Raw genomic sequence first — 12,260 nt, 5'->3', positions numbered from 1 at the left:
AGAGGAACAAGAAATCAGGTACCGTGGAGAAACTGAAAGAAGCTTCTTCACCTAGGAGGACAGAGGGTTGGAAAAAGAAGAGCTCGGCTGCTTAAGCCATATTTTATTTGCATTAGGGTGTCCATTAAAGTGCCCTTTGGAAAGGCGATGGCAGCCAGTGCTGGGAGGGGAAGCCCCAGGCAGTGCCGCTGTGGAGCCTGTGCTGCAATTTGGTGAAGATGGGAAAAGGGAAAATGATATATGGTGGGCAAACAGTATGTGCAGGGACAGAGCACCCCCAGCCTCACTGGGAAGTTCCCTAGGAGCTTGGCTGCCCCTCACTGCTCTCCAGCTGGAGGCCATACCCTAGGCGTTTTCCATGAAGGCAGCAAAAAACCCATCTCTGCTGCTGCTGCTTCAGTTCCTGCACCGAAGGACAGAGGTGTTAAAACATTACAAGGAGATGGATCTTGAGAATGTTTCTGGCATGTCATAACCTTTCCAGTATGTGGCTTCTTAATAGTAACAGAGTAATTTTCTGCTTAGTATTTCTACAAAAGCCCTGTGTGGCACTGATTCTCTGCTGTGAAGGATTGCAGCCTCCGGAGGTCTCAATTCTGGAAAAGCTCTAAGCAACTGCAACACGGGTTTAATGAGATGAAATGTGTGTGGCAACGCTAGCCGTGACAGCGTTACCGGCTTTGCTGCTGCTGATAAATCCCAAATGCATTTCTGAGCCCAGCAAGCTTCAGTAAGATCCTTGAGGGTTTTTCTTTTTCCCTGACACCTGGGTAATGCCATGCATGACTCATCCTCTCTCGTACTGTCAAAGCACGTTCAGTTCTGCAGGAGTGATGCGCAACGTGACCAAGCACCTGGTGCTGGGGTCAGCTGTCCTCTGGACAAAAATTTAGCAACTCTTATTTGCATGTGTGTCCCACGTGAGGTGTGTTTTAAGGAGAACTGTACACCTGTATAGCTACTTCAGGTAAACAAGCCTGACCTCTGTGTGCTTTTCCAGCTGGAATTCCAGTCAAACTTCTAGTACGGCGTTCACAAAAGGTATGTGGAGAGAAGGGACTTGGTAATCGCTACAAGAACCCTCGCTCTCATCTCCTTTGGTGAACTTCACTGTAAAACTTAAAATGTCTTATTTCCTCCATGCACAATTTTTTAATTAAAACTCTCCATCGAAAAGGTCAGGAGAGCTTGACTCTCTGCTGCCCACATGCCGATAGCCTGACAGCAGTGAAAGCTAATGGCAGTAAATAAAATTCCTCCCAACCTGAAAAGAAAGCGCTGAGGACCCTCTCCAGGTGGAATAACTAACGAAAGGTTAGCTCCCATGTCCCAGTCCTGCCACGTGCCCTGTGAGTAATCTCTACCCATCACCCCTGTTCTTGCTGGTTTTCTTTATAAATAAGACACAGCTCCTCTTCTTTTCCTCTTCTTTTCCTGCGTTGTGTGCTCCTCCCCTAAGATTACAATCTTTTTTTTAAGCACTGGGTGCAACGTGCTTTTGCACTTCTAATATATATCTGGGTGCCAGTGAACCATCACACACACCAAAACCTGCTTCATTTCATGCTCTGTAATCGCGGGCATGCAATGAGCTCTTGACTGTCCACCTTTCCAGCGCTGATGTTTGGATGCTGCAATTGCATTGCTAAGATAGGCACTTCCTTTGCAGAAGAAAATTTTACGCCTGATGTTCTTGCCAGCTACGATAATTATTGTGGATTCAGCTGAAACTTCCAAATGTGTATGTTCTGGTTTATTTAAGTTGTGGCAGTATGAACCAAGTCACAGACAACAAAATGTCTTATCAGTGAGGGAAGGAGCACAGCTGTTGATATGTGCCTGTTGTTAGTGTGCTGGAATCTATTTGATTCAGCACCAAAGTGACTTCCCCACCTATGGGAGCTACAAAAACAGGCTGCATTAAGAGACCAGTGAGTTTCAACTGCCCATTTTCCTTTCAAACTGAAATATTACATGTATAGATAAGCCTGCTTGACTAGAAATAGACTTTTCACAAAATCCATGGTTGGCTCACGCCTAGAATTTTATTCAATCCATTCAAAAAATAGACAGAACTATAAGGTGGCACATATTGTCAGAGAGTACAAATGTCACGTCTTTCTTTATACATTTTAATTTAAATCCATAGATTAAGACAGTGAAATAATTGCCCTGGGTGGGAAAATAATTAAGGGTCTTCCATGAAAGGACAAGTCTTCAGGTAAGCATTTACACAAATGTATCTGGTTAAGCATAACTTTTTCTATCCTCTATAAAAATATAAACAGCATTTCAAAATGTCTTTAGATAAGTATGTTAAGGTCATCTAACATGGCATTAATGTCCTGACAGAATACGGGTCCTGGGCACGTCAAACCACACTTAGTAATCTGTACCCAGCCAAAACCAAAACATTTTGTATGAGCTACAAACATAATGCAATATAATGAAAGAAAAACAATATCAAACCAAAGATACACAAGTATGACGTTCCTCCTCCCAGATGAATTCCTTATCTTTATTTTGTATTTTTTGTTAATATGGCAATGACTAAGACAAAAGTGGCAGTTCTACACAGGTTAATTGTAACTCGGGACCAAGTATAACTTGCTTTTCCCAGAAACTAACATCGCTGGGAAGTGACCTGCGCCAGGACTGGATTAAGGGCACTCACTGTCATGTATGTCTCACCTGCGCAGTATTACTTTGATACAGACCACAGCACATGACAGGAGGACAAATGCAAATTACAAGGGCAGAATCTTGGCTTCCCAGACAGCAGAACCAGGCTGTAAAAGTGAAACTAAACAATATTTTGAAGGCAAGAAGAAAATTAAACAAAAAGCCAACTAATCTAAACTTTAAACAGTGGGATGTAGGGTGGTCCTGGTACAGCTGTCATAAACGCACCCTATGTTTTCCAGGGATGCAATCTGATAAGCTAAACACCTAATCATTGTTGCAAGGACTTACTGGTTCAACACTGATTAAAATGTTTGAATACACTGAATATATTGGTCACAGGTCTAATCACATACTTTCCCTTTTCCCAATCCTAAATTTGTATCGGAGCAGCTTCCTCATCAGCTGTGTGTTTGTATAGCAGAGCACTCGATGTTGTAATTGACTAGCACGTACGCCAACAACGGCTGGTATTTTCCAGTTAAAGTGATCTACAAGTGAGAAACAAAACCTAAGGATAAGGGTCAGGTTTCAGATAAAGGTTGGACATTTTGAACTTTGGACAAAGTAACAGGTATCTTTGATTCTCCTGGTGCTGGCGCTTTTGTGACTGGGTTTGCATGGGCTTTTATATCAGCTATTCTCTCTTTAAATCTTTGCTGGAGGTACTTTTCTTCTTTGGAGTAACTTTTGGCAAAAGCAGACATCAGCAGACATGCTGCCATGGTGGACCCTCCAACACAAAACAAGATTGCTCCTGCCAGCTTGCATATATCAAGGGACCCATTAAACTGAACGGCACGGGTATCCACCACAACAAAATCATCTTTCCCAAGGGCTTCGATTTTCGGTGGCACAAGAAAACCCACTACAAGAACCGTTAAACCTATCAGCATAAAAGCCGTCCCAGAGATGAGTCCGACCTGGAAAACAAAGAAAGAAACAAACCCCCCAATTAATATGCCTTTCCAGTTTTCAGTTGGTAAGTGGCCCTAGGAGGCGTTTAGCTTTCATTGTCTCGCAGGGACAGTTCTCTCTTTTAGGAGAGGGCTGATACTTTTTTTTTTTATTTAGGTCATATGTGGCCCTGCTAGAACTAGAATATGCAGAGAAACTGTCTTTTTACAATTCATATTTATATAATTCAGAACCGACATTTCTGAAACAATGGAATATGCATCTACACATTGAAATAGCATTTTGTGTCCGAAGGCCCCACGACAGAGGACTGCAGTTTGACCTCAGTGCCCTGTGACTGATTATTGCTTTAGCTTTAGGTGGCGGTGAGCACCAGCAGTTCAGTCCCTGCACAGGGTCTGTCATATCCACCCCTTGCTTTTACTCCACAAAATGCTGTTCCTTTACAGGGATTAGAAGAAGTTACCATTGCTGGGAACAGGTCACAGAATATTTCTAGCACCTTTCAAGTGTGAGAGCACACTTTGGTTCACACAGATCAGCCCTACCATCAAAGCAGAGGCTGGATTAGATGGTCTCACAGGCCCCTTCCAGCCTGTGGTCTTCTCCAGTTCTGTCAGGTTCTCTGGCCTTAATGCGGACCTTGTGGGTTTCCTGATCCCTAGGTCACACAGTCCTGGGGTTACTGCTGTTAACCTACCACTCCTGTTCCCAGTAATCTGGCAGGACTACTGTGGGTGCAGGGCAGAGGTAAGCTACTTTGAAGCTATGGGTGGGGTTTCCTGCGCAAGACTTTGATGGTTCAGTGACATGGCTCTTTGTGACAGAGAAACTATAGGATCCAAAGACCCCAGAATGCCCTTGGAAGCTCCTGTATTTCAGTAAGAGCACCCTGCTTTCAGACAGATGGTTATTGAGTCATCTCAAGGAAAACTGAGCAACAGAAGGCCTTTCTGGATTGAGACCTAAACCCATTAGTTACATGTGAAAGTCTTGAAATGGGAGTTTCTCCCTCTCTAGTAAACAGCAAGAGGCAGTACCTTCCAGAATGCAGAGCTCCACCTGCTAGGCGATCTCTGGATCTGAAAATCATCCTCATACTCCCAAATTGAAGCTGTGCAGTCCTCATAAAACTGATGCAGGTAGGACCGAACTCCATAGCGTTGGTACCCTCCCTCGGTGCTGCCCTGTGCATGCTTGGACCCACAGATGTCAGCATAGGAGCTCATCCTTCCTACCTGCAATGAAAGGTTTCACACAAAGGAGATCATTATTAATGTGGTGGGAGAGAAAAGCTGGCTACAGACTCTCCAGATGACACGAAAAAAAGCAGCCCAGGAGAGACCTTTCCTTCACTTTTTTCCAAACCAACAAATGAGCCTGACAGAGTTGCATGCGGTGACTCAGCTCGAGCGAACCCAAGGCACTCAGCATCTTGGCACAGCCCAGCCTGAAGTTGCTACTGGGAACATTCCCTCCCATATGCAGGGTGCCGTCTCCCCATCTTTCACACTAACATGCTACTGCGTTTCCGTGGAGATTGGAAAAAGCAGAATATATCAGGTAACAAAAGCCAGCATCCCTCAAGGGCTCATGCTGCCTCTCATCCAGACTGTTTCTATCAGTCAACCAGTTTGCAACCTCAGGAACTTCCAAAACTGCTGTCCTAGGTGTATTTTTTAATGTTTTTGCTGAAGCTTTTGAAGTGCAGGACTAAGCATTGATATAACCATATTGATAGCCATAAGGAACAGAGGCAAGGTAGTACTAGACTGATTGAAACTGTATATATCCTGTCATATATATGAGACATATGTCATATATATCCTATAACTTAAATATGGATAATTAAAACCAAAAAAGATGGAATGCCATAACAGCACCAGTCTCTCACTGAGGAGAGTGAAATGGAAATACTAAACTTGTGGCCAACCACTTCTCCCTTGGAGAAATCAATGCCCAGGTTCCTGCTGACTTTAATAAAACCAGAATTTTGCCTGCTATGAAAACTACCACCAATGTTCCCTACTCTTTCTTTCTATTTCATGGAAGTTCTCCTAATGCACAGTATTTGTATTTAACTATGCAGGTCCCAGGCCTGAACTTGCTTGCACAGACGTGACGCTACCAAATTCATTGAAGCAACGTTAGACCCTAAAACACCTTGAGCAACAGGTCAATGCTACTTAAGCTGACTGACTTCTCTTTAAAGAAGTTCAAAAAGCCTTAGTCCAAAGGGAACTGTTAATCAGTATGTGCATCTGAATGTCACAGCTCAATTTGTATCAGCTTCAAGCAGTTCATCTGATTGCCACAGTAATTTTACTTAGAGGGAAGGAAGAGAGGTTTGACATGCTCATGGCAGCTAGAACCTCCCAGTTTTGCAGCTCTACCAGTCCTTTGCCCTTCAGGACTGGGTGATCTTGCTGGGAGCAAAATACCAGAGTATGCAAGAAAAACAAATGCCACTGCATTTAAACAAAGCAGAAGCCAGAAAGTATCGATGGGGAATGGCAACAGCCTGAATGAAGTTTTCGGTTGGCTCCAAAATCGCTGCTGGTGTAACAGTGATCTTCCAGCCTTTTGGAATATGCTTGTGTTCTTGGCTCAGGGATAAAGAGGGGCTTGCTTTTTCTTCTTTATAAACCCCAGTAATCTTGGTTTTTATTTATTTTCTATATCTAATATGTATTTAGTTCAGTATTTCATGATCTCAGCATCTTATAATTGCAAATCTCCCTCTGTAACTCGTGATGAGGTTTCAAGGCTCTCAGCAGTCATGACGGATGCTGGGGGCCCTAGCAAGGGCCAGAGCTCCCGTCAGGCGAGGAGGGCACAGTGCCGGTGGCTGAGCTTTGCCGAACAGCAGGGGTGGCAGCAGGCACAGCTTCTGGCAGGAGCTCCTTCTTTGAACCCAGAACTGCTTTTGCATCCCCTGCAGGTTTCCCTTTTCTGCCTCAGCCACAGTAAAGTGTTAGGAAATCAGAGAAGTGCTCTCTGACTCTGCGGATGAGCCTGCTCTCTGGTGATGGTACAGCATCAGTGCCCTCCAGAGTGCTCAAGGTGCTGGCCTTCCCAGGCAAAGCAGAAAAACAGGCAGGGTAGACAGAGACCTTGAGACAGCAGGAAACTCCTGGGCAGCGCCAGCTGCTCACCCTGTGAGCAGAGAGAGCCTGGCACCTGGGCCACCTCCTGTCAAGTTGTATGTTGCTAATACTGATGTTTCCCCACTACAGTTAATATATTGAAAAAAATCTGTTGTGCTCTTTTAAAATGCTATGAATCTCTGAACACTTAGAGGTACAAAAAAAAAAAAAGTAGTATGGATACATGTATATAATCTGAACTCTTGTGGGGGAATGTTGGAAGTTATTCTACTTTTGGAGCCTGTTTGCTCTTTTGCAAAGAGCTCTTTTTGTTTCCCTTGAGAGTCCCTCCTTCTGCTCTTTATTCCCTACTTGAAAAGAGAGGAAAAGTAGTCCTCTTTCCTCACTGCCACCGTTTCTTCAACAGCTAGCTACCCTCTTTCACAGGACAAGCACTGAATAGTTCTCATCAAATCAGAGTTCTGTCCATGTCATAAAAATACCTTAGGGTGAAAGCAGAGGATGAAGCAATGGTGTAGTTTACCGCAGGTGCCCCAGCTCTCACGCGCAGGATCACACAGCCTATACCTCAAGGTTCGGGACAGTTTCTGTCTATATCCCTCAACATACCTCCTGGTTATGAGTAAGCAGGTGCTTTATCTCCCACATCAGAAAGAGAAAAAAAGTATGGAGGCTAACAAAAGCTCTGCGGAGACTCATTCTCTTGGGTCCATACTTAGATCTTTATTCTCACATCAACCCTACCTCCTTAAGTAAATTATAAATTAAATTAAGTAAGTTAAAAAACCTCCTTGAACAACTTAAGTCATTCAGGTAAGCATATTCAGCATCGCATAATGAGCAGAGAGAGAGGTGTTTTCCCCAGGTGTAAGTGACTCCCTAAGGTCAACAAAAGGAAGGACCAGATCTAACATGACCAGATAATGTGGTTTGCCAAAGCTCACTTGCATCACTCCAGCTGCCACCCAGGAGAGAATCTGAGCTGCTCTGGCTTCTCCAGAATTCAGAAAGCAGGTGAAGCAGATTGCTGAACCAACAACTGTATTTATTGCAATGAATTTAAGGAAACTCAACGTAACGTGACAGAAAGCCGTATAAACACTATCTTGCATTCACTGCACTGTCAGTAGGTTTAGTCAAGACAGAGAAATGAGAGTGTAGCATTTCTAACAGCTTGATGAAGAACTGCCTGTAAGAACCACACAGCCTGAATCACTTACATTACATGCAGACTCTTTTTCTTTAGCAGTCTAAAATGCTAATAGGTGGGTTTGGTCAGGCATATGAGCAAATGATAAATAACAGCTGGGAGGTGGAATAGAAAACACAAGAATGTTCTTTTCCTTGAAAGAGTTGCAATAGCATCAGGTAGCATGACCTTTTAAAATGGAAGAAAAAAAAAAAAAAAAAGAAACTGCCAGCATCATTAATTCTTTTCAAGCACTGCCTAATATTAGTCCTACTGAACATTTTCTTTATGCTCAGACTCTTCCACTTCTAAGTAATGCCCTGTCTTTTGCTATCTCATTCCTTAGAGAAAAGAGAAGGCTTCCCAGCCCTACATGACTCATTGAAGCAGCCTGGTAATTTGGCCTAAGATGGTCTCTATTCTCAGCTACAATGTAAACATCATGTTTTTCTTGCTACTTAACAGTTGGGGCAGAGGAACTGGAACAGTCAGAGTAGGGTGGGAGAAAACGGCTCTCCATAAATAAGGAAACGTGTGTCACAGCATCAGTTTACATTGGATGAATAAATCCTGCAGTAGCTATGATCTCCTGAGTGTTGCGCATTTGCATGTCTCACCTTCATGGCCGAGAAACTAAATGCTGAAATGTTGGGAAACTTTTGCTAAAAAGAGAATCACTGCTGCCCAAATCAGTGTTACACACAAGCTTAGAACATGCATCCAGGCCGCAGGAAGCGGTTTAATCATTAAAAGTTTTTCAGTGCCTAAACCCGAGGTGCCTAGGAACACGTGGGATGTATGATCACAGCTTCGGAGCACACCACTGCGTAGTAGCAATCCATCCCCTAGCAACTTTTGTTTCCATGGCAAAAGCCGTCCTGTTTACTTTGAGCTTTACTATTCTCCACTGATCCGGGGAGATGTGACTGGATTGGTGAACAGGCAGATTAAAAGATGAGCAAACTCCAAGAAAAATCACCCAATCATTTTTTTTCAACTGTTTTGCTTTCATACTGAAGGGTCGGACACATTTGGCCCCTGAAAGGCAGGACAAAGCAAGTAAGGCCATGCCAGTGCTCCGCCGCCGCGCCCAGCCGCCAGCGTGCGGCACAGGCACGGCGGGTGGCGCCGGCGGGTCCCCCGCTCCCTTCTCCGCGCTCACACGCCCCGACCCTTCCCTTCGGAGGCGCGTGTTTGCAGCCCCTGCCCACAGAAGCAAGAGCCCTGTGGGAGCGTGAATCCTGGAATCAATAACCCGGCTCCGGCGGCAGCGCTGCGCTGGGCTCCGGATGCCTCGGCTCCCTGCCGGCCCCACCGCCACGGCCAGGCACCCCGCGGCCGGGACCCCGCGCAGCGGGACGGGGGCTGCCCCCGGGGCCCTCAAGCTACTGCCCCCGGGGCCCTCCGGGGTGCCGGGCTGCTCTCGGGGCGCCTCTGCCCCCCGCCGGCTGTGCGCAGGGCCTTCCCCGGGGCGGGGGGCAAGGCCGGGGGGGGCTGCAGCGCGGCCTCCCCGCCCGCCAGGTGGCGGCCCCGCAGGCGGGCGATGGCCAGGCCGGAGCGGGCCACCCCGCCCGCCGGGCAGGACGCGCTTTCCAGCGCCCCTTTCCCCAGCGAAGGGGACGATCCCCCCGCCCCCAGCCCGGCAGCCCCGAGGCCAGAGCACGGCCCGGGCTCCCGCAGCGCGCGGCAGCGGCCTCCCCCCGGGGCGCGCCGCTGTGCCCCCCCCCGCCGCCACCCCCCGCGGGAACCTCCGCGCCCCTCCGAGCGCACCGACGGTCCCAGGCGCTTCCCCCCGGCTCCCCGCGCCGCCAGTGCGCCCGAGGCGGCGGCGTTACCTGCCGCTCCCGCCGCTCCCCTCCGCCGGTCGAGCAGCCGCGGCGGCGCTAGCTGCGGCCCTCCCGCCCCGCGCCCATCGCCGCGCCGCGCCGGCCCCAGACACCACGTATGAGGTACGGCCCGGGGCGCCGCGCGCTCCCGCTCCGTGCCTGCGCACTGAGCGCCCTGCGCCGAGCGGGGCCGGGCCCCCCGCCCCTCGGGCCCCCCGCCCCTCGGGCCCCCGCCCCTCGGGCCCCCCGCCCCTCGGGCCCCCCGCCCCTCGGGCCCCCCGCCCCTCGGGCCCCCCGCCCTCGGGCCCCCCGCCCCTCGGGCCCCCCGCCCCTCGGGCCCCCCGCTGCGGGAGCGGGGTCCCTGCGGCTGCCGCACCGCCGGGGCCGGGGGGCGCGCTGGTCCGGGGCGCCGCCCCCCGGGTGCCCACCGCAGCCGTGGCCATGGCGGGGTCGTGCCAGGCGGCGGCGGCAGGAGGGGGCTCGGCCACTGTGGTGGGAAAGGCGGTGTCAGAAGTACTTGGTGGGTCGTACGGGTGCTGGGTGTAGGGCACCGGTAAGGTAACGTCTGGGGAATCGGTTCTGGCTGTAGACTCTGCCCTTGCAGCTCAAGCGACCCGACGCGTGAACACTCCCTTCATGGGCTCCGCCACATCCCACTGGCACCCTGTGTCCTGCACCCCGCATCACACTGGCACCAGCACCCCGTGCCCCTCGGCTGCCCTGCCGCCTTCTCCTGCTGCCCGGCACTTGCAGTGGCTCCAGCCGGGTGGCTGAGGGGTGGCAAGCAGCGGTGGCCGAGGCACAGAGCAAGGTGCTGGGAGCACGGGAGTGTAAACCAGCCCCAGCCCCAGCCCCAGCTGGGCTGAAGGGGCGCAGCGATGCCGAGCGCCGGGCACCGGTGCTGGGCCTGCCCTGCCGGCTGCGGGTCGGCTGTTCAGCGGAAACGGGCTTCAGTGAGGCGGCCTGAGGAGTTACTGAAGCGAGCGAGGGAAAGGCATGGCAAGGCGCTACCGGCTGGAGATGCTAACATGTACTGCGCGAAGTAATTCCTCTGAAAAAATAACCAGATAACCAGACCCTGAAGGGCGAGAATGCTGAAGGGTCCTTGCAGTGCTCACACGAAGACATAGATTGTGGTTGCATGTGGGAGAGGAGGATGGAGAATGTCTGAAGAGAGATGTATGAGAGGAGGATGGAGAATATCTGATCTGACAGGAGATTAGAGAACAACTGATTGTTATGAAGGAAAGTAAGAAAGATAAACAAGGTTATCTAGCCAAAAGGTGTCTGCGTGCTTGTAGTGATATGTAGCTATGTAACTGCAGGAACAGTTTCTGCCCTGAGCCTGGTGGTACCTGCAGCTGGAATTTGTATCTGGGCTCAGAGGTATAAATATGAGCTTCTCTGTACAATGAAGTGTCTCTGGTTGCACCACAACCAGAGTCCGTACCTTCATACGCCACAGTTGCATGCAGAAAAACCGAAGTGCATTAAAGCCAAATGGGGTAAGTATCAGCCAACGGCAAAACAAAGTCTTTTTAAAGTGCTTAAATCACTATAGTGCATGAAGAAGAAGATGCGATTGATGGTGGTTTCGTTAATAGCAATGCCCAAGCTCCTTTGAAAAAACCTTGCACTTGATGACAACAGTAAGTTTGGTCAATTGCAAACTAGGAATCATAAAAATAGCTATTAAAATGAGCATGTAAGGGAGTACGTTTGGAGGAAGAAGTGCTGATTTCACTGGATTTCACCCTGTTCTTCCAAAGCTGTGGTGCCTTTCCCGTTTCAAGTAACAAGTGATGCCAACAGTGGTTCCCCTGACCTGGGCAGAGGTACTTCCACAGCAGTGTTCTATTCGGTGAGTAGCGTGGGCATACCCCAGCCTGAGGCAACTGACATGGTTATAAGCTGACAATTGATTGTGAAAAAACAGGAAAATACACTGCAGTGATAAATGAGTGAAAAGCAGGATGGAGTATCAGTCTTCAAAGGGATTTCCTGATTGATTGCCCTGTAAGGCTAACACCAGATTTACATGGAGTATCACAGCTAGGACTGAATGCTGCTTTATCCCAAATCAGGAAGATGTCTTCTCTAGAAAAAGCAATTAATCTACACAAGCTGCCCTTTATTCCCAAAGCTAGCTTCTTTTCATTACTTACCTACTGACAAAGGGAATAAATAAAAGGAGTGTGAAATACCTGTATCGGCCCAGTACAGTTTTGTTTCCTCATATGGACATGATATGCTCAGCAAACCAAGACAGATTTGCACTGTAGCAATGGGCACATTTAAAGGAATGCTAAAAATGATCTGTGAACTCCAAATAACAACCCTGAAGGCTAACCACTGATAATCTCAGAAGTTGCTTTTAGGGTACTTTCAGTGCATTAGGAAAACTGTGAACTCAGTCTGAGATCAGAGCTCTTCTTGAAGCAGAGCTGAGCTTGGTTGTGAGAGGTATCAAACAGAAGAGTGTAAATGTCCTGTTTAGCCTTGAATTCAGTAATATCAATGCAATGATGTTTTAGAATA

At 48.5% G+C, this 12,260-nt stretch overlaps 1 protein-coding gene across 1 annotated transcript; it reads right to left on the bottom strand.

Annotated features, from left to right (window-relative positions):
- Positions 1-2,019: 2,019 nt before the first annotated feature.
- Positions 2,020-9,929, bottom strand: NRSN1 (neurensin 1). Its single transcript, XM_037382006.1, has 3 exons — positions 9,732-9,929; positions 4,641-4,838; positions 2,020-3,605 (listed from the first exon to the last, which is right to left on the bottom strand). The coding sequence occupies exons 2-3, from the start codon at positions 4,827-4,829 to the stop codon at positions 3,207-3,209; spliced, it is 588 nt and encodes a 195-aa protein (XP_037237903.1). The 5' UTR covers positions 4,830-4,838; positions 9,732-9,929; the 3' UTR covers positions 2,020-3,206.
- Positions 9,930-12,260: the final 2,331 nt, after the last annotated feature.

This window comes from Falco rusticolus, chromosome 3, assembly GCF_015220075.1.
Source record: "Falco rusticolus isolate bFalRus1 chromosome 3, bFalRus1.pri, whole genome shotgun sequence".
NCBI lineage: Eukaryota > Metazoa > Chordata > Aves > Falconiformes > Falconidae > Falco > Falco rusticolus.
This window is presented reverse-complemented; position numbering and strand designations above follow the sequence as displayed.

Coding starts and splice junctions, on each gene's coding strand:
- NRSN1 (XM_037382006.1), bottom strand. CDS start 4,829: ATGAGCTCCTATGCTGACATCTGTGGGTCCAAGCATGCACAGGGCAGC. Junction 3,606..4,640: donor GGAGCTCTGCATTCTGGAAG/GTACTGCCTCTT, acceptor TTTGTTTTCCAG/GTCGGACTCATCTCTGGGAC.